The sequence below is a fragment of the Pomacea canaliculata genome, linkage group LG3 (assembly GCF_003073045.1).
Source record: "Pomacea canaliculata isolate SZHN2017 linkage group LG3, ASM307304v1, whole genome shotgun sequence".
Classification (NCBI taxonomy): Eukaryota; Metazoa; Mollusca; class Gastropoda; order Architaenioglossa; family Ampullariidae; genus Pomacea; species Pomacea canaliculata.
Window position 1 is genome coordinate 35,228,741 of NC_037592.1, and position 22,904 is coordinate 35,251,644.

The window sequence follows — 22,904 nt, forward strand, 5'->3', positions numbered from 1 at the left end:
GTTATTCTTTCGTCCGGTTCACGCAGAGCGGCGGGGCTAGAGTGCTGCATCTTTTACATGGAATGTAAGCCTACCATGAGGGTAGCTAGGAAATCACTGGGATAGAAGGATGGGACTGAAGGGTGATGAACATAATTATAAACTCACCGTCTTGCAAATGGTCTCTCTCTCCCACACACACACACACTTTCTCTAGGCTTGCAAAACCAAACTGTTTGCATGATGCTGATGTTTCATCACAAAATGTGGTTCCCAACTGCAATAAAATGATTAAATAAGCGACTTCAACTATCCCTCCCCCCACATCCCAATCCTCCCGCACACCCTCACAATCATTGACGTTGAGGAGAACGTTCTAGAGCTGTTAACATCAACTGAAGAGAAGACTACTTGTCTGCACATTGTTCGTGGACGAGATGATTTAGTGCCACTCTTCGTCTGCCTGCTGGGTGACCCCCAAGTCCCGGTGATGTCAAGTGATCGCCACTCACTATGACGAGACAGAGACGTGCGTCAATAGGGTTGCAAAGCGAGACAGAGACACAATGGGACACGAAATCACCTGCGAGCGCAGAAAAGTCTCTGCTGCAGGGAATGCCAATGAATCAGAGTCGTTATTCTATCAATCTCTCTGTGTATGTACGCGCGCGCGTGAATTGAATTAATACTTTATTGCGAGTGTGGGTGCGCATGCGCGCGTGTTTGTGGCGAATACGTGTGCGCGCGTGCGCGAGTGATGTGCATGTGTGCGTGTCTGCATGCGTGCGCCCAGTGTGTGTGAATGGACATTACTTTAGCAACAGACTGACCAGCAATTGGTTTTATTTTAATTTCGTACTCGTGATACACCGTCATGATGCCAGAAACGCAGATACTGCCTGAGGCTCGGCAAATGTTTCCTACCAACACACACCGACCTAATTTACAAAAGAAGGTTCGTGCCAACTCACTGTAATTGTGATAAACATTGTATGTACCATTACCAACAACAATCCACGATGAGGTTTTAAAGCGACACTAGTCACCGTCTTCAAATTCCAAAGCAAGCGGCCAAATATTTTCTGCCTCCAAACAACAAACGGACTCGAAGTTTGCGATGAAAATAAAACAGATAGCGAGAATATAATTCACAAACAATCATCTGAACAGTTAAGAGAATTGTATGATGTTCAGTCAAGACTGCAAAACAGCGTTGACAGCCATGTTGAAAAAAAAAAAAACCCGAAAACGGACAGAAAATTTTAGAACGGAGAATCAAACAGCAAACATGCGGTAAACAAGAGCCAAACATGCGGTAAACAAGAGCCAAACAGGTTTACTAAATTAACTGGGGAAGGTAAAGGCAGTGTAGGTGACAGCAGCAGGGAGAAACCACTAGTCTTGCTCCCCAAGCTGTAGAATGCCAAAGATGCCCTAAGGTCAATGAACATAAAGCAATGTTTGCCTTTGTTTTCTTCCACTTTGACCTCGTGCAACTTTCCCCTCGCGCCACAACTACGTTCGCTGCACAACATGTTTCTAAAACTGTTCTAAACAAGCAAAATTTAAAAACTTTTTTTTTTTCACAAACTCTCCTGTGCCATTTACACGCGGTGCACAAGCATGTAAGAAAAAAATGTGGTGGGGAAGAAAGATCTTGTTTTATCTTATTTTAATGTTAGTTTTTTTTTTTAAATTAAATTGTGCCGTGCACTGCCTTTCTATAAAACTGATTATCTAAATAGGTTTAAGGCCTGAGAGAGTTAAATTCGCAAGCTGGTTCTTGGACACATGCCCGAGGCCACTCAACTTTGTTATCACACTGTCACAGAATCCAATTCGAAAAACAAATAACAAACAGCAATGTTTTCTCCCAGTTCCGTTCATGTAACAGCCAGACGAATAAAAGTAACGCGGGTACCTGCTACACACAAACTGCAACCACGCAACGTAGAAATCAACCGCTTTTAACAGCCACTTCCATTAAAATATTTTTAAAAACCCAACAAAATTGAAAACTTTTCACTGAAATAGCTTGCAGATAAATATTTGTCTTCAATTTTCACAGACACACAAAAAAGTGTATGTCGCTTCTGTGTAGCAAGAGTGAAGCTGAGGACAGATATGGACGATCGAATACTGGATTACGACAGTTAAATAAAAACTTTGCCAGACTTGGACACATTTTCGTCCAATGTTTGTCCAGTTGATTAAGGGCTTCAGAGCTGTGTGTCCCAGTAAACACAAAGTCGCCGGACTACACAGTGAAGACCTTTTTTTTTTCACCTTCCTGTCGATCAGCTGCCTGGCCATTGACATTTGTATTGCTCTTCAGTCTGATAAGATCTTTAGTGTGCACCCTACAGTCGAGAGCCTCCATGGTCTGCTGCAAGTGGAATCGTCTTTCTGGTGAGATAATCATCTCCATTGAATAGGTTGTGCGCACGCAGACACGAACACGCACGCACGAATCCATTCAAATTACGAAGACAAACGTGTAGCTACACGTGTCCATTGATGAAACGACTGACAGAGGAGCAAGTGACGCAGTTAGAAGCCATCATGGTTCCTCTGTGGACCTAGAGGATAGATAGCAGGGTACTTTTGTGTAGTTAGAGGATAGATAACAGGGTACTGTTGAGCGTTTAGAGGACAAACAGCAGGGTACTTCTTTGCAGTTAGACAAACAGAAGGGTACCTGTGTGCAATGAGAGGACATGTCTACCTGGGTACAGTGAAAGGAGCTAGCTGGTTCTTCATGGGGAGTCCCGAGAGCTCACAGTTTATGCAGGGCTTGTAGATGATCCTGCCTCAGGTGGGTGAGCCACTCCAACCCCGATGCTGACTGCTTCCGGTGAGCTAACAATGATGGATGGGGATGGAGGGCGTTCAAGGGCGGGCCGTTTACATAGCAGCTCGAGTGGAATTAACAGAAGGTCCCTCACCCAAGCCTGCGATTGAGTTTCGCTAATGATGATGAACCAGTGTCGAGTGCAGGGTAATTCTCATTCCGGGAAGTTCAATGTTCGGCTCTCTACTTCATTGAAGTAAAGTCTTCATCAGCAGGCAATGGTCCACTTAATACACACAAGGAGCAATGACATGTTGATTTTTTTTATTTATACAGAGCTAAAACGGAGCACCCTCAGTGCACCATACAAAATAGATATGAACTGGCTTTTTAATTTTTAATTTTTTTAAATTTATAGTTAATAACCTATGAAGGAGTGCAATGTACATTGAAGGCGTTCTCGCCAGTAACAGATAAATATTTTCAAAATCGTTCAGGACAGTAAGTTCAGCAGCCGTTGCGATACTGCTTCAAACACGATATTTACAAACAGGATACTGTATCCTGACCATTCAGCACCCACGTCATTCACCAGACAACACAGCGACATCGGAAAGGTCAAAGATGGCGGATGAAGTAGTTTGGTAAGATCACGGCTCTCGGCTCGCACGGCGGACGGCGGTTTGTGAATCAGTAAATAAATGACAAATGATCTCCTTCCTGCCTCTCCATCCCCAACCCCTTGCCACTCACTCACCTAAAGACAGATATAGATTCTCCCTATGCCACTCTGTTTAAATCCATGGAATGCTTTAATGGTGGGGAAAACTCAAATTCATGCAAAATCACGAAGTCCATCACCGAGGGTCTGCTCTTCCAAACGAGGGAAGACGTTTCTTCGAGGTCATCTGCAAAATATGGTTGACTTGCGTTCGATTGCCAGCCCTTTCAACCCCCTCTGCTCTGTTTCAGAATATCGATGTAATCTTACCGAAACTGCTCGACGGAGCTGTGGAATCAATAGAAAGCAGCAGACTCGGAGGTCGTCCCTACAAGACCCGATGCTCAGGATCGTCTGTACTAAGTGTAGGCGTGTGCATGCGAGTGGTACGTGTGCCTGTCCATGACACACACACAAATAAAGACTGATTTAGATGGAATGGATATTCATCCTGAATTTGCTCCATTAATATCCCTGACAAAGCTATCCTTAGTTGTAACGCAGGGTGGAATACCTCCATTTCATGCTGTAATCCTGTCTTCTTGCGTCTTATCTATTTCATCGATTTTGTGTGATTCACCAATGCTCTCTCTCCTTCTCTTCCCTTTAGCTAATCTTTTCAGGCATCACGAAGACCAAGTAACACATTATTTTTTTTTAAATCTTTTAAGGCTGAAGCACGGGATTACAGAAGGAATGGCGAAATGATCAGCAATGGGAAAATATGAAATCCGTACTTCGCGGCACAAGTAGGGATGAAAGGAATTCCTCCGACAACAATCGTTTACTGATCGGCAAAAAAGCTGAGAGAGAGATTGATGTCGCGCCAAACGCTGTGGTGGCAATCAGCACTGTGATGACCCGGGACTTGTCTGTTGGGGGGATAACTGTGGGCGCCCAACAGGAAGCGGAAATGGAGGACAATTATGTCCACAGCCCAGTCTGACGACCGATCGTTAACTGTGCAATACTTCAGCTTGGGCAAACCCACCGGGGTCGATGGGTACGCGTGTAGGGTGGCGGTTTGGTAAGGATGAACAATTTTGTACACGTACAAGAAGTGCCAATCACAAAAATCAGTAATAAACAAAAGCAGTAATAATAACGACGACGATGATGATACAGAGGTACAGGTGCTAAACAACTTGTTTGAAAGAGATGCACCACGAGGCAGCAAGTCTTCTGCGAATATCCTGCTGGACTTGCCGGAACCTCCGCACGAACAGATGAACAACACAGAACAGAAATTGTGAACTTCCACGGTGCGGGACCTGCACCAGCACCATCATCCCTCCGAGCAGCTGAAAACAACGAAATCACCCCCATGTGGAGCCACTCCCACGTGACACTAATCAATCATTATACAAACAGACAGAAGCTGTACCCAGATTGTCCAACCCTCTTCTCCACCCTCCCTACCACCGAGAGCTGCAGTAACCTCTGCAGACCACACTGACAGAACTTTCAAGGCAGGTGAACCAAGTGCTTGTAGGGGCGAGGAAAAGGCCAGGGTGGGGTGGGGAAACGGGTGCGGATACATCCTCTGTAGGCTGGTAAAACAAACGTTCAAGACAGCATGTTCATTCACTTACATATAAACAGCTAAATACAAGTTTCTGTTTTCCTCAGCTTCTGTAATGGCGTTTACTGCTGCTGCTAACATTACAACCCTCTTGTGCTACCCGTACAAGCCTACTTTAAAGAACATGCGGAAAACACTCAGCTGATACGGGTAGGCTTGCTGGTTACCCTGAACAGAGCGCGTGTCAAATGAAGAATGTGCTAAGCTAAGTGCAAACATTTTTGCAAAGCCTACGAGATCAAAGGACAGGTGTAAAAGAGCTCTGTATTATCCACCGAAATCAATTGCCATTCTTCAAGCCAGCGACCGTTCAAAGACGGCAACTTTGTCCTCGCATGTTTCCAAGACTCTGGGGGTCAAATTCTTGACAAAAAGAACCTCACAAACCTAACTCACATAATGAAAAAAAAAAAAGGCTGTGAAGCTAGTGTTACTCGAGCCATTCAGCAAGAACTGCCAAGAGTATGGAAGTCGTGCTCTGCAAATGGCGTCGGGTATGGAACAAGGTGGGCGGTGTGCTCACAAGAAAGGAAAGTTCTCGACCAGCTCTCGGCGCCTCACACCTGCACGACAGATTTGACATAAAGACACAAAGAAATCTTTTTTTAAGGAAATAGTTTTCACAGATGCCGAAGAAACAGAAAATCTCAGAAAAAGAAAGAACGATTAGTCGACTTTGGTTAGGAGACATATTCCTTTGGTTAAAAAAAAAAGTCGCATGCACTGTGCTTTCGCTTCCTACACTTTTACGATAGACAGACAGATGTAAGGGGTGAATAGACGGATCCCTAGATGGATGAAGGGATCTGAAGCCTTATTCGTGGAGCGAAGTAAGTCGTCCCCCGGGTAAAAACTGAGGGAATCAAGGACACAACTCTCTTCTCCATAGTTACCACGGACTGTCCAGACCTCGCGGGTATTACTTCATGTTACTTTATTCTAGGCAATCTTTCCTCTTGCTCAATAACTACGGTCTCGGACTTAGGGAAGCATCCGGGGAGTCTGCACCCCGCTTCCTAGCTACGGAGACAAAACACTTGCCCTTGATTTACCCGGAACAACTTACTCCCACTTCATGAATACGGCCTCAGCTGTTGGCAGTGGTAACTTCTCCTTAATTTAGAACGGAAAACCAATCCACACAACAACAAAAAATAAAAATAGAAACAAAGGGTGAAAAAATAGGAGAAAATTAACTCGCTCTCTTTGACATGTTAAGCGCTGCCAACCGCTGGGTCATCCAACACAGGGTAACCGCCCGCCGTGGGAAGGGGGGACTCTAACCACACACCCACTCCGACAGGTAGGCGTGTCCTCTAGCACTCAGCGCACGCAGAGGCGTGGAGCATTTTGGGAGAAAAAAATCTAGTTAAAATGCACTGAAAATAAATTAGAAATCCTCTAAATAAAAAAGTGATAATGCAATAATGGACGCAGCCAAGGGACTAACTTTGGAAACTTTTCGCGAAAGGAAATTATTGTAGCCGCCTACTGTCGAGTTCTCTGAGTGGATGTTTTTAAGCTGATTCTCAGTATGGAAAGTGTGGACTCATTATGGACTGGACATTTTTAATTTTGTTTAAAGAGTAGTATTCACTCAACCCTCAACAGGTCTGCAATCTAAGTGGACAATGTCTAGAAGGTGTAGTGGGATTTCAGTACTGGGAGTGGGAGTTGGGAGGGGAAGCTGTTTGTGCGACTAAGGTCACGCCTCTGACCGGACTGAGGTCGGTCGGTCGGTCAGCTCTAGGTCATTTCCGGCCAAAGAGAGCGCGTCACACCGTCATAACGACCACGCTTTATGGCCAAACATTCGGTTCGCCATCGATTTCGCTCAGCGTGAGTTGATTAAATAAATAATGGCGGTAGGCCCACGTCGTGGTACTGTCTGGCCACAGCTGCCAGGCTAATAGGCGTGAATATAAATGCTGCTCTTGTGGACCAGTTCCACTCTTCCCTCCCTACTTTCATCTCCCAGAATCTGTTGCTCGGAGAGAACAATAGTCTGGAATAAAATAAACATGAAGCCTGCAATGCAGACCCGTATTATTGCTTCTTTCTTCTATTCTAAGATATTGCCTAGGATAAATAACAACAAAACCCGGAGACTACAGTTTGAACAAATGCTAGTTTTGCGCATTGTGTTCAAATGTTTATTCTCTACAAATGCAGACTGGCTGTGAACTTAAAACATTGATTCCTTAGACAGTTTGAATGAGAATGCCAACGAAGAAGACAGATGAGAGAAAAGACAGTGAACTTAATTAGTCCGTGTCAGTAAGCAGGTGAGAAGGTTTCATACATTTATTTTCGATCTGGGAAAAGAAGGAAAAGACTGTCAAAAAGAAAGAGTTCACTCTTTAGACTTTGGGGTTTTTTTTTTCAACGACAAAAAATACAATCTCTAGCTAGCACTGGGCAATAGATCATCATAAAGTCCACATCGAGATGAAAATTGATGATTGATGGCGTGTTAACAGGCTGTAGTGCTGAGTAGCGTGGAGGTCGGGTACTCAGTTACGAACATACTTCAGAAGGGGTCAAAATCTAAGATGGATGTTGACAAACGCAAATGCTTCTCCACTCATTACCAGTAGTATGTCATCCTCCGCCTCCTCCTCCACCACCACACCACCACCTCCACCAACGCCTCCACCACCACCAACCCGACCGAGTTCTGCGCAGTCTTGAACCCAGCGCTGCACTCCTCCTCAAGCGGCTGATAAGGCTAGGCAGGTAGTCAGACCCTCTTCAACACTGACCCTGTCAGCGCCGTTGGCAATTACTGGTGTTTTACATTTTTAATGAGACTTGTCTACACACTGCACTCAGCCTGGCTAAAGTCTCGCGTGGACGCTAATCGGAGCGTGATTACAGCCGGCCGTGCTGGCGATGGCAAGCAGGGTGGTACCCGTGTTTCCTGGACCTAGCAACAGTCACACATGGACCACACTCCAGGCCCAGGTGCGCCTCCTTGATCAGTCTTAGAAATGTTGACCTAACACTGACCTTTCTGCGTGAAATGATAAAAAAATTCGGCCCGGTGGAGCAGCGGTTAGAACCTGTCGCCAATACAGTCAGGACTGGTTGTGACAGGTTCAGATCTCGTCTCGGGCATGTTCTTCTTTCTCTGCACGTGGCACCTGTTTACTATTTTGCTGTCATAAAACTTTAGTTGCTGGCTCGGCGTAAAACAATAATTCTTGTTCTTCTTCCAGATCATTCTTAACCGGATAAATATGGATAAACTTTTGACTAAATTTGGTAAAGACAGCTTTTCTGTCACCATCATAGAAAATATTGCTAAACTCGGTCAAAAGTTAGCCGATATTTGTCCGTTAAGAAGAGCTTTTAACCGTTCATTCGGTCCTGCATCTTCCAGATCTGCTTAAAAATGGAAGGCACGGTGTTTGCCCGAGCACTGTTTCTGAAAGCGCATCTATGTCTAACTGTAACATTCAGTTGAAGTCGTACTCTGTTGCCTCAGCACTGTTGTCTCTGTCAGTCTTGCTGGTCAGTGGTATGAGGCGCATACTTACACAGGCTTATCATTCAGCTGAGCGTTATCATCCTGACCCCCGACTTCCGGGGTTCTAAGCAGATGTGGCATCGTTGTACGCCGCTACCTCTCACGCCGAGGGATGATATCCTACTCTCGGCATCAGATTTTCAAAGACGGTTTCAGCAGGAGTTAAATATTTAATCACAGAGCCCAGATGCCACAAGGGAAGTCATTTTATATGCATGAGCGTGAAGTGAATAGGACGACCAACTTCGGTCTTCTTGCAGCAGGGGTCAGAGGTTATTTCTTGTGCACTCGGTCAGACGGTGTTCTGGTAAACTAAGAAATGCAGTGAGGTGGTACTCTGGAAGTCGGCCCGCCGGCCGCAACCTTGTCTGTACCCTTGAGGTCTGTCGGTCACATCCAGGGTAGAAAGAAAAAAGTAAAGATGGCGATCAATATGAAGGCGCTGACGACGGCCGAAAGAACAACTCCAACCATTTTTAAAAATTATTCTTGAGAGCAAGATGTTAGTGGATTAAAATGTTTACTTACCGACACCATCGCGATATCCATGGCGACGGCTACAGATGATCAACAGGCTGTGAACACGACACAAGATGTTCCCGAGGTGTACCCGTGGCCAAGTCGATGTCGGTGTACAGCAGCCAGAGAAAGCTCGTGGCCATCAAGCGCAGCACCGACGGTTAGTGGATGTATCGCTCCCGATATCCTTGGCTGAGCGGTGTATCTCTCGCTCTCTCCACTTTATCGATGCAGCTCCTTCGTGACACATTCCCTGACACATGCACCACTGACACAGCAGCAGCAGCAGCAGCACGGAAGTGCAGAGAAGGTCGGGACGGGGTGTACAGGGCTGATGCCGAGTGTCGTCACGAATGTACTTTTGTGGCGACACCTACCTACTTCCAGTGGACTGGCGCCGCTTACGTCAGAGTGGACACTGAAGATCCTCTTAAGTGTAATCGATCAGCCTACACCTAATTTGATGACGTATGCTTGAGCGGAGGTAGTGGGATGGATGCAGGGAGCAGACCAGCACGTGCATCGAAGCTCTGTGGATGTTGAAGATGTGACTGGTGATAACAGTCTTACCAAAAAGCAGCTTGAGTGCGCACCTGCTGCCGTTGAATTCAACAAGAAAATTACACTTCACACGAACAACTCCTCCTAACAGTCTGCGCGTGCAACTCGTCAAGCTGGATTTCAAATCCCTCAGACTTTAAATGCAAGCTGGACCGCTAAACCATCTCACGGATACGACAGCCGCAACCTCGTCCGAGGTGGGAAAGCCTGAAGCAAGTTAGGAAATGTTTTCTCCTTTTTCTGGGGGATGGGGAGACGTCCTCGGCGAACTGTTTATATTCCTTTACATACATGAACTTAGTCCACATCGAACTGTTTACTCCCATTCACAAGTGAACCTCGCCCGCCGCGAAACTGTTCAACTCCCGTTCACACATAAACCTCCGTCCACAGTTCACGGCCGACTGCGTCACGCTGCACGCAACATGTCGCTCGTCGCCAGGCCGTGCAGCGCGCGTGTGTGAATGTGTGAGTGGTGTGTGAGTGTGTGTGTGCGCGTGCGTGTGCGCGCTTGCCAGCGCCGCCTCTCCGACAGCTCATCCGCGGCCTTCGCACAATTAACGTCCTGTTTGGGATGGCGCTCAAAGCCCCGCCAGTCTTTTTACGACGCCCAGGGAGAACCTAGCAGCCAGCTCGCCCTCTCTCTCGCGCGCGCTCGTGACACACACGCACGCACCAACCAACCCCCACGTCAGAAGCCCGCAAGAACTTGGCCCAAGGGGTCCACGACTTGCGCGTGCGTCAGCAAAGCAGACCGGCGAAGAGGTGGATGAATAATATCAAAAAGAAACGGGAGCTTGGCTTTACGACAAGACTCCTCTACACCCCACTCCTTTCCACCCCGAGAGATGGTGGAAGAAGAAGACCTGCGATGAAGATGACGACGACGAAAGACAGACTCCGACTGCCGCCTCTCCGAGACCCATCGGAACCACTCGCAACGGACTCCGGGATGTGGATGAGGGAGGCTGAGAGGAAGTTTATCGACTGACGACGCTCAGCGTTGCGTGCACGGGTCACCAAGATCCGCCGGCGGCAGCGGTCGGTCGGTCGGTCGGTCGGTCGGTCGGTTGGTCGGCCTGCGAGCGGCGCCCCTCCATCCTTCGCTTCTCTGGGCTTCCAGGATAGGGGTGGGAGTGGAATGGGAAGGGAAGGGTGCAGGCGGCAGTGACTTCATCGATATTCCGACAACTGGACTCGTCAATACAGGCTGTTTGCAACGGGAGAAAACACTGACGAGTGATTCTCTCTGGGAAGGGGGAAGAAAAGCAGGTGACTGAACACGCGATGAATACATTTGAAAAATAGACTTTATCAGGGAACTGCACTGCCACCTTAAAAAAAACAACAACTCCAACTATTCCCAGCCCATTCGCTAAATGTTTGCTGCCAGTGGAAAGGTTCCCACGTGGAGATCAACAAAATGGTCTTAAGAGGGGCTCCTGCGGGTGCAGTATGGCCACAACCCACAACAGTAGCCAATGACAGTGAGGGACAGCCTGTAGACAGCGTAGACAACCAATCAGAACACTAACAGTGCGCATTAACCCGGCAACAACATCGGATGGAGAACTTAATTAAACAAAGACTCTTCTGAGCAAAGAGTTTCTACAACCCAGGACATCTTGCAGCTCTTCGCGTAAAGTTTTCCCCAAAGCATTTTTTTTTGAAGTTCGGAAACGAGGCTAGGGACATCGTCTAAAACCCTTTAAAAAAAAAAAAAGAGATAAACAAAATCACAGAGTAATGTCTTCTTACTTGCTTGTCTATGTTAGTGGAAACCCACACGGGACGGTCAGCTGTCAGTACACGCACATTCAAGTACACACCACGCTACACACACCAACCCCCCCATTAGTCAACATGCTTTTACTTTGAATTTCTGCATTCATTTTTCAGGTCCATGTGTTCTCTCCTCTCTCTCTCTCCTCCCTCTGTAGTGCTTATTATAAATATTGTGGATGTTGTTTTGTGTATAATTTCCTCCTTGAAACAAACCTTTGCTCAATAAAGATGTCGAAGTTTTTATCTCCTTAGATGAAGTAGTCTTAGATAAACAGTTCGATAATTTCTCCCACCACTAAGCCATGTTTCTGAACCTGCACATTAAGGTCCAGATCCACAAACAAAGTAGGAAAATGTTCTGTTGAAGCGGACTGTGAAGTGCAAGATCAGCACTGCACTTGTTGTGCGAAAGTTTCTCTTATAAATAAAATACAGAAGAAACATAACTAACCAAGCAAAAGTAAACCCCAACATTTGTTTCTGACAGGAAATTATCTCGAGTGCATGCAGTCCAAAGACCTGCACGTGCGTCGCGTGTCTCGCGCCGACTGTTGTCATAAACAACATCTAAACACTGCGAGCTGGCAGTCACGACGAGTCACACACGGAGGAGGATGAAGTGCAGTCCGCATACTGCAAGGCCAGCACCGGAAGTCAGGATGAGATGACGCTGATCACGTGCTGCCAGTCCTGGCGCCCTCTTGCGACAGAACGTGCTGTGTGGTTACAGCCAATCAGCTGCAAGTCCATTCACGCTCGAGGAGTCCCGCGGGGCTTGAAAGGTCAATTGTGCGTGACGCCGCGGCTGTTTATCCAATTAGAGGGAAGATCACACAACCGGGGAACCTGTCAAACCGTGACTTGGTCAAGAGAGGTCGGCACACAGACAGGAGAGAGGTGGCATTGTGGAGATTGTTTGTGTGTGTTACTTACGATGTGTATTTAAGCATGAGGACGAAAAAAGGAAATGAAAACAGAACCCTAATATTTAACGGAGATATAAGTTAATTACTTCTGTACACTCATACCTCGATGCTTTTAAAAAATTCTATCGTCATTAATAAATAAATTTGCGGTAAGTAATGTAATGACTACTGTTACATGGAAAGGGACTAAAGTGCTTCCTGAAAGTACTGCAAGATCTGGGTATGCTTGGTACGGTTACACCCAAAATAACTCTTTCACTTCCATTTAATATTTTACACGTTTACACCTACAATAAATCTTTTATGTTGAATGTAATATATTCTTACTGTCACAACTAAAATAAATCTTTCTTTCTCGTTGTAATACGCTCGATACGGCGTCAGGAAAAATAACTTTGATTTTATTGTGATATATTCGGCACGGGACAGGTAAAATAACTGTCATTCCCATGCAGTTCAAAGCTCTGCTACTTTCACTACTACTTAGTCGTCGCCTACTTCAACAACAATTACCAACAGAACAACAATGGTTCCTTCGACTTATTCAGCTACGATAGGTCTGGTCTACATGTCTGTGTGGGATGCATTTCGCCATTTTATTTTTACAACCGTCTTACTGTCGACTTTGCAAGCAGCAGGCGACACACAGTAAAAGCTCGGGAGGAAATCGCCGGAATACAGCAAGGTACATTCATTGCAGTTTCAATAGTTAAATCTTAATTCACATTGCCATATGAAGCCTAGCATATAAAAATGGATATTTTCATTATGTTCGAAACAAAAGATATACATATATATGACTATCCGGCACCACAGATGTCAAAGTACACACGTTTTACCTCGTAAAAATTCAGCCATATAAGAGAGTCCCCAGAGTGCCCCTGAGGCTTGACCCTAATGATAGTGACCTGCTTCCTGTAGGACCTCCGATCCACAGAAACTATGAGCAAAGACATGGCCTGCAAACACATCGATGAAATAAAAGACTTTTGGGATCCCAGTGGTGTCTACACCACACAGCAGACTTTGTCAATGGGCCTCTAACTTATTGTCTCAACCGTCGAAGACGACGAGGAAGCCGGTATCAGCGAAAGAGGCGGAGGTAATGACTGCAGAACGAATACATAAACTCAGTAAACCACTGCAATCCTTGTAAATAACTTGTCACAAATGCACTTTATTTTAAAGTTTAACTTGTGTCGAGTTTCGCTAAAACTGAACGCGAGAGGGTAACACGCCTCCGGGTGTTGTTGGTCCACCTGGCGGCCTCGGCAGGGGAGAGAAGAACTCTCTGCTTGCGTCACTCTCTTGTTGCCCAATCCCCATCTTTCTGTCATTCGATACGCCTGGCCTCAAAGGTAGGCGAAGTACAGTCTGGACCCCTCCCCCCCCCCACACACACGTCTGGCGCCCCCACGCGTCAGGAGGCGGGATCTGACGTCACTGGCGGCGTTGCCCCGTCACAAGCGTATTGTGCGTCGCTAGTTGAGTCAGCGTATTCAACCGTCGTGACACACTTTTACAACCTGTGGCGACGACTTGGAATATATGATCTGGCCTTGATGGGAAGACTCATAGTTATGCATTCACCTGTAGATATTTCTAAATGTGAGTGAGGGGGGGGGAGGTTCTGACCTATCCCCTCCTTTCCTCCCCTGCACATAAATATACAATAGGACTAGAACTGCCTAGCAGTGTGAACCAGCACAGAAATATACTTCCAGAACCAAGCGTTCATTCTCACGTCTGTATTACATTTTATATCGCATAGCACAATATGTCTTACATAATACATCTACCTTCACCTCTCTCCCCCACAAAAAGTTAGAAAAGCTGGCCACTGAAACTGGCTGATCACCAGAAAAAAATGATTGAAAGACATTTTATGCGTTCTCTATTTTTCCGTCTTTCTTTCATCTCAGTCCTCCGAGTCAGAGATGAGTGAAATCGCTCTCGCTTGACGATTTAAAGAGTTAGAGAGAAGAAAGGGACGAATACAAGGTAGCAACAATGAACAAGAAAGCAAGGTGTCGACACGCCAGACCTTTTGGCGAACTAATTCCTCTCGCCCGCTAATGCGTCTTGCGCTGGCAGTCATCCGGCAACATTATCCTTCCACGGTAAAAGCAATGCAGAGAAATTCGGTTTACGAAATCAACGGTCCGAACGAATTATGCCGTAAACGTTGTAATTTGTCGCCAGGCAGACGGTAATTACCTGGCAGAGGCAAAAATAAAATGCCACCAAGAATGTTAGCCATCGCCATGGAACAAAATCTACCTGTCCTTAATGCCTTCGGCCTCTGCAGACATTTTTTTCTTTTCCGCTTTATCTTTTGATGGAAGCGAGTGCACGATAGACAATCGGTATCCGCCTACGTCATAGTCGTGACGTAATCGGCACCATGGTGACTCGTTCAGCCCTCGGGGTGCCGTCTATGTGTCTACAGTCTCGCATTAAAGCTGTCGTCGAGAATAATATTAATTATAGAATGTGTGCGAGAAGTTTTGGGTCTGCAACCTAAGGTTTGGCCGTGACTCAGGTACTTGCCGCTCGCCGCTCATTAACCTGTCCCGTGTCAGCATGTCTGTTGGAACATCCGGGTCTCCTACGCTCTTTGTTGCGTGTAAGGATTTAAGACACGGAGATTTTAACGTGAAATTGAATTGTCCTATTTCGTAATTTCAGGTCTTGTGTTTCAAAAAAAAAAAGTTAATTGAAAATATTGCCCTTTAGAACAGCTTCGCCTTTTCTCCTTAAGCTTGTGGGTTCGACAATGCCTCTGCATTATTCATGAAAACGTTTGCTACTTTATGTGTTTTGTCTGTCTGAGTGAAAGAGAACAGACAAAGAAAGACTTAGAGAGAACGAGACAGAAAGAGAGACTGACAAAAGACGAAATATCTCAGGGTTGAATGAAAAGAAATTCATCTCTCTCCCTCACCATTCCATCCACCCCACCTTCGAAGTTATCTCTGTACATTCATAATAACAGCTACATTTTAACAGATTCTCTTGATATTAGCTTTTATCTTTCTATTTTATCTTTTTAAATATTTCATTACATGATATACTGCATGGTCGAAGATAACGTCTGGTCATCAAAGGCTTACGATTTCAATATTTATGTTGACCACTTAAGATTCTTTTTAACCGGAAAACTACGAACAAAAGTCAAACCAAGTGGAGTATTTTAACACAAAACTGTTGCCAGCTGAACGGTCGTCCCGTTTGTTTAAAAGGCCTTTACACTTTCTACATAAGCTTCAGTGTTTTTTCATTCGTCTACATATGTCCTGTGGAACATTGGGCCAAACTTTCAACACTTAATGAGCTTATGTGTTACACTCCAGGCGATGTAGTCAGTTCACTGCATGTCCCACGTATGCAATGCCACGACTTCATTGTGCTCTGTTGAAAGGGTTAGTTGGGCAAGGGGATAGGGGTAGTTAGTATCTTTTCCCCCCAGAAGGGGCACAAAAGCGAGTACTACTATAGATGTTTTACCATTCCTACCTACCGTTCTTTAGACGATCACTAGATGTGAGAGACCCATAGAGACGACTACCTTCGAGAACGAATGTTTCTTTCAGGAAATATGCGAATAAGGACAAAACTCTTTCTTGGAGGTCCGGGGGATTTCAACTGACTGCATCTTGGCCTGTAATCAACTGCCGGTACAAGGGCACTCATTGTGCATAGACTCCCTGCATGAACCTTTCCACCATTTAGCTATACGGGTGAGAGGCACTCCTTTAGTACTACCTGCATACACCATGCCAATAAGGATGTGTTTAAAGTAGGGTCTAGCGAAAACTCCACACGTATACCATGTTCTGCCTTAGAGCGACCGCCTCCTTCTAAAACATAACTATACACTATGATTCGTGACCTAAACAACTGTATACACTATACTTCGTGACAATATCAACTGCACACACTATACTTCGTGACAATATCAACTGCACACACTATAAATCGTGACACAACTGCATAGACTATAAATCGTGACCTCACCAACTGCATACAAAATGCTTCGTGACCTCACCACGAGTATCCCTTGCTCGCTCCCTCCTACACACGGTAGTACACATAATAAACACGCGCGGTACACGATATTATAACGATTTTTTTTTTTTTTTTTTTGGTTCAGCGATCTTCCGAAGCGCGACAACCAGGTGACAGTGATCGAAAAGTCGAACTGTATGCCGGGCTCTGCAAACAATGACACGCGTACACCACAAAAGAACCTTTTCCTTTCGTTTTACTCACGGGGTCAAGTGAAGGTATGCTGGAGGTGGGCTTACACTTTCCTCGGTGCTTCCCAGGTGTATCTTTATCCTGTATGACGTCAGAGCCGTGGGAGAAGAATGTGGCCGGTAGCATGGTGAACGTTCACTTTGTCTCAGCCACCTTTGGCCCTCACCGCGCGGTAGTCCACCCGGTGCTCACATGTGGCGGCTGTGCAGATAATAATTTAAACTTTCGTTTCGAATCCCCACTTCCGGACGGCAGGTGCGGCGCGGTTGTAGCCCCTCGGTGATGGCACACCTCGATCACTCAACTGTCTGCTAGTTGGACAACAAACAACAAAACAAAGTCTGTGAACAAGTCTTCACTGAGGTCTAGACGGAGTCCATGTGTCCCGCCAGACATGTGGAGCCTGCTCGAGCTAACCTTGCTGGTGTGAAAGCCACTTGAACCAGCAACTAAGACTGGCAGGCGTCTTGCTTGAGTCCACACAACCTGTGAGGTGTTTTACGATAACTCGGTGGGGGCCCCGCCGAGCCCCGCTCACTCCCGACTCACACTGCCAATCATCGCCGCCGCGCGTCTCGCTCGCTGTTTTCCTCGCGCTGGGCGAGGTCGAGGCTGCAGGGGTCACCGTGGGGGACAGGGTCGCGGCGGCACACCGTTTCTCACTTCATCCTTCCTTCACAAACCGGTAAATATGAAAGTAGAACACTAAAATTTATCTCCGTGCAGGGTATATATATATGCTGCCCCACCGTTAAGGGGGACAAAATGTCGCAGATAAAATGTGTGTACAGTAAACAATTAGTCTGCAGCTGACACACGGGGCACCACTCGTGTCGTAAACACATTTATTTATTATTTTAAGTCGACATCCAGATAGTATTGAAGTCACAGATAGATTCGAAAGTCATGATGACTGATGTTTTGCTGCAAAAGTATTTAACAAATATTTACAAAAAAACATATTGTTTGTGTACAAAGACAACAAGACAAGGGAAGAGACGTTTGTAAGCTTGTCACGCAGACGACAGGTGAATCTTCACAACTTCTACAAGACTTAATTACCGGATCAGGTGAATCTTCATGCACGCGGCCTCACTTCACACGCCAGGCCATGGCTGGGAAATGGAGAAATTAGTTCTGTGTGTATTTTCTTTCAATCTTTCTTTGCATCTGTTTTCTTGATGAAGAAACCAGTTGAAAAGCGCGGTTGACCCACGTGGGGGTCAAATCCGGTAGAAACTCGTCAAAAAGCAGAAGTCGACAACAGCAATGATGTTACTTCAAGTCAAGACAAGAATGTAACCTTCGACCTTCTAACAAACTTTAAAACAGTCTTTCAGAAATGAGAAATCCCGCAAGTCTCAGCTTGTTTGTGTGTGTTCATAGAGAAATAACAGACGTTTCTTCATCACAGGCTCTTCGCCCAAGCGTGCGTTAGAACGTTGACGGAAAGTGGAAGGAAAACACAGAGTTGTGAAAATACGAGTAAATATTTCCAATGACCTGTTTGCAACGACATCATGGTGTCAATACAGTTTAAAGTGTTCGTATGATGAGACTGAGTGGTCACAATGTGTCAGATGAATGATCTTGTGCAGGTAACAGAATTAAGACACTGTCCCCAGCAACACCCTTCTTCTCCAGACTGCTCTCATATTCTCCTGCTCTTTGCACTCCTGCACTCCTTTGGCCAGGATATAACTGTTGAGAAGAGTCTACTCTTCTGCACTTACCAATAATAATAATAACAATAATAACCCAGAAAATTTGATGTCAACCATTATGTAGAACAATATTAATTTCCTGACTTTACCCAAGCGACTCGCCTTTCAAAGAGAAACATATTCCAGGACACCAGTAATCTTCTCTTGTCTACAAACATTTCTGTAGGATGCATAGATGCCTTAAATGGGTGGTGGACTGTCTTTTTTATGGCCTGTACAATGTCTGCTTCCTTTGCTTGAAAAAAAAGCCAACAGAGTGCAGATGTATCTCCATATAAGTGGCTATGGCCTGGGATCCAGTCCTTTTAGGACGGAATACTTTATCTACATTTTATATTCTTTCTTATCTGTTTGGTAAAATTAAAAAGCTGATAAAATCCCAATAAATGATTTATCTACATTTTACACTCTCTATATCTGTTTGGTAAAACTAAAAACTGATAGCAAGATTTCAACGCCGGGGAGAGAAACACGGACACATGTACAGTCACCCACTCAGCGTCCCACCCATCCACTCAGTGTGTGAGAGAGAGAGAACAGAAGATCATCTCTTTCAGTTACCCACTGCTACAAAAGATGCTGAAAACGAAAATATATCCAAATTATTTACCAAAAACACTATAACATAATACCTCGAGGAAAACGAGAAGGAACGACGGTGAACGACAATTAAAGAAAAATATCAATATCCAGTTTCCGAAAGAACACCTGCACACTGAGATAGGAGAATGTCGAAATTCGTGATGTTCTATTTGAGGGAAGTCCAGCTGCATCAAGAGATATTGCAATCTGACAATGATAATTAGTCATCATGGGCGTTAGACCTTCTTTAAAAATTGTGATCTTGCAAACATTTGTCTCCTGGCCACTGGGCTTTCGTAAGTCTTCGGGCATAAGCTTTTTGCAGGAATTGTATCTTCTGAGCTGCCCGCGCGCGCAAACACACACATTAACATGAATTCAGTTCCGACGGTCCATCCACTGATACAAGAATGAAACTATAAAATGTTGTTTCATTGATAGATCGGATAAGCCTAGAAAGTAAATAAATATTAACAAGAGGGAGATGGGGAAAGACCGAATGTCAACTAGATGGATCTTTCGAAACAGAATCCAAATAATTTGCGAAAGTAGGATTCGTCATATGCGTGTGTTGCAGTGACAGTCTGTTGTTGCTTTTGTTTTATTTCTATTTGTCCTGACGTTTATATTCCGTTACTCGATGTACAAAAAGGAAACAGCAGCTGTTACCGAGGGCTTTTCTTCTTATTTGTCAGAACACTGGCACATGGCTGGCATTAAGTTGCAGGCGCGCCAGCACGTGGCCTTTCTTTGTCCAGTAGATGACCTCCAGGTCACTTTTGAATATCTTTGGACTGCGTATAAAAAACAGGGATGGGGAATGGGGGAGTATGCGGGGAGAGACGATGACAGAAAGAGAGAGAGACAAACGGACAAGCAGACAAGGAAAGAACAGCAAGAATTTAGATCGAGCAAGAGAGAGAGAAAGAAATAGAGAGAAATCGAGAAGAGTACCAAAAAAAGGATACCTTTTATTGGGACAAACGTGTCCTGTATTTAACAGACCTTCCCATCTCTTCCCCCATCCCGATTAGTCTTCAAAAGGCTTCATTTAGTGATGTGTTTGTCAGCCCTGGCACAGACGGAAGCTGCTGAATACTGCTCACTGACTGGTCGGCTTGTGATTCAATCATAGGACGAGGTTTCAGTTCGAGAGAGTCTCTAAGGGGCCCAGGGTCAGGAGGCAAAAGATCGATGCTCTCTCGGTCTCTCTCTTAGTAATATTCAAGAAGACATTTTCTGCCGCAGCTGCAAGAAATAAATTTCAAAGACTGCGTGACACGAGCTTGCACATTTGCAAGGGTGCTCACATTTGCAGCAGAAAAATATGATGGGTTAAACAGTTCTATTAGGGAGAGAGAAAAGTATGAGGAGAAAATGAAGATTAGACAGGCAGAAGGCAGAGAAAAGTGAGGAAGTGAGAGAGGAGGGGACAACATATAGAGGGAGGGGAGCAGGAAGAGAGCTCTGCTTCATTATTTAAGGGAGCTGGCTGCTTGCTTCATTTCATAAACAGTGTTTCGGTCAGGTGTCGCATTTACAAAGAGGGTGCCATTCACTTTCACCCTCTTCCCTACGGGACGAGATTTGAACCGGAGACTTTATGATCCTCTTTTGGTGACAAGCGATTGCGTTATCCACTGTGCTATCGGGCCGCCTCTGAACGCTGTGAGATGATAGGTTGCTTCCCTCGCGCATGCGCAGTCGCGTGCTGACAGTGCCTTTTCTGGAGGGGTTGGGGGGGACAAGACATCTGTAAATGAAGTAGTAGCTACAACATTAAAAACTCCCCTCTTTTCCTCTTTTGAGAAGAAAGCAAAGGAGGGTGGGAAGGAGAGAGGAAAATCGAGGTCTGAATCCATCTCAGCATTACCACATTACCACATTACCATAAACACAACTTAAAAGCAGACAACACGGAGGAGTCATAAAATATATCCTCCAAAAAAAGAAAGACATACATACAGAGAGGGAGAGACACACACGCATAGAGAGAAAACACACAGAGAGACACATATTCACAAACTGAGGGAGAGACATGCATTGAGAAAAAAAAAAAAACCCCACACAGGCCGAATCCCTGGAAGTCTGTACAAATGATATCCATGGCGACCTCGCTTTGCCTGCCATCCCGTGTAGGGAGGAGAATCGATGAGCGAGCAGGCGGAGTGAAGGAGCTGTTGGTGCGAGATCGATGTAAACTCAGTTAAATTTGCGAAACCAAGTGTCTCGTGCTTGTGTGGCTACAAATACTACCTCCCGCTGATGAGCCACAAAGCTCAGACAAAAACAAAAATAAAAACAAACAAAAAAAACTAACTTGGGGTTTCGGTTGCTAAATTCTCTGGCCAGCCTGCTTACCAGCTAATGAATGTTTTGCATACCTTGTCCGAATTAGGAAAAAAGTGTTAAAACGAAAGACGCTATTACAAGTTCTGAACTGAGCTGAACAATAATGCAGACTCCTTGGTCTTCTGCTGGTCTCTGTCCTTCCAGCAACTGTTGCAGTGTGTTGCACTGGTCCAGGGTGGCTCCCATGAACCACTGGCCCTAGAAGAACTGCTGCTGGTGACGGATGACATAAATTATCTCCCCCTGCCTCGTTGACAACGCTCTTCGTCTTCTTCCTGTTCCTGATTTTCATTTTTATCTTTCATGGGTTTTTTTCTTTCTTTCTTTCTCTTCCATTTCTTGTCCCCCTTCTTTCATCTTTTCTGCTTTGGCTGTAGACTTCTTCCGCTTGCACTGTTTACCAGCATCGATCTGCATGTCAGCGGTACATCACGATCTATAGCGCCGCCATTTCTCCGGCTTTTCCCCCTTTTATGTGCCGGGCCTGCCTTGTACCAGGCACTGCTCCTCCCTCATGGTCCACATTCACTTCTGTTTCACAGCACAACTGTGACGCCATGTATCACAGGTTCTTTACATCGTGACCCCATGTTGCCCCCATGAACTCATGCCCTGTGAACTCAAGGTTCATGCTCCCCCTGTGTGCAGTGACAGCACATTTCACATGTGACTCGATCCGTGAGCCATGGAAGGCAACTACACACCAATCACAAATTGCATTGTAGGCAAATGAGGCAACATGGAAGTCAGTAGGCTACACAGTACAGCCTCATGCCAAATACCAACCACTACCCGGGTACGAGTAGGCGAAATAAATCGACACTGTGCACTTTGTCGCTCCAAACAGCAAAGCCATATATATGTAGATTTATGTCAAAGGATTTGCCATGATGACATCCCTCGGCATTTCCTTGCACTTACAGACAGGTTCAAGGATGTAGTGTCACCAATGTTTATGTCAGTGTGTTTCGTAGGCGCGTCCCTTTGTTTGTAGTGCAGTGCTAATTGGAGGGACGTGTACAGGTTTTTAGTTCCCACACAAAACTGTCATTATTTCTACAATAAATTCATAAAGTATTGACATATTTCAGATGATTTGGGTTGCTCAGGGTTTTGTTTTTTGTTGTTGTTGTTTTTTTGTTTTTTTGTTTTTGTTGTTGTTTTACAGACATGGGCTGTTAGTTGTTATTCTCCAACAAGAATCTCTCCTTGATGACTTTTTTGACGGGGTGCCAGGCACAAGAGCTCTTTGCCCAGACTGAGCACTTCAAGTGTGTTGTCCACAGGGCAAAAAGTATCCACTTGGAATGCACAATCCCAAACCAATTTCTGGGCAGAAGGACTTTTTCAGTGGAAGTGGGAGCCGTGTGCACCACAGGTTTTATCGCACTTGCTGGGGGAGGGTAAGCAGTTCAGTTCCGAGGAAAGACAAGACATGGCTGCTTACTTACAGTCCAACCACATTAATTTTTTAACGACTGCTCTTTATTGTTGCACAAAGGAACAGGAAGAAAAGAAGAGAGTTTAGAGGGAGATCATGGCCCGGGTGCATTGTTATGGGTGGTCTCAAGGTGGCGATGGTCGGGTGTGTCG

At 45.4% G+C, this 22,904-nt stretch overlaps 1 protein-coding gene across 3 annotated transcripts in view; it reads right to left on the minus strand.

Annotated features, from left to right (window-relative positions):
- LOC112560247 (cGMP-dependent 3',5'-cyclic phosphodiesterase-like) overlaps positions 1 to 22,904 on the minus strand; it is a 93,808-nt gene that overhangs the window by 48,758 nt on the left and 22,146 nt on the right. The window contains exon 1 of one of the 3 annotated variants that reach the window (XM_025231939.1): positions 16,666 to 17,390. The exons of 1 other annotated variant lie outside the window; for it this stretch is intronic. In XM_025231939.1, coding sequence (XP_025087724.1) covers positions 16,666 to 16,779 — 114 coding nt within the window. In that variant the 5' untranslated portion in view covers positions 16,780 to 17,390. Of the gene's footprint in view, positions 1 to 9,130; positions 10,995 to 16,665; positions 17,391 to 22,904 lie in introns of those variants that run through there. One more of the 3 variants, XM_025231945.1, reaches the window with a different exon arrangement.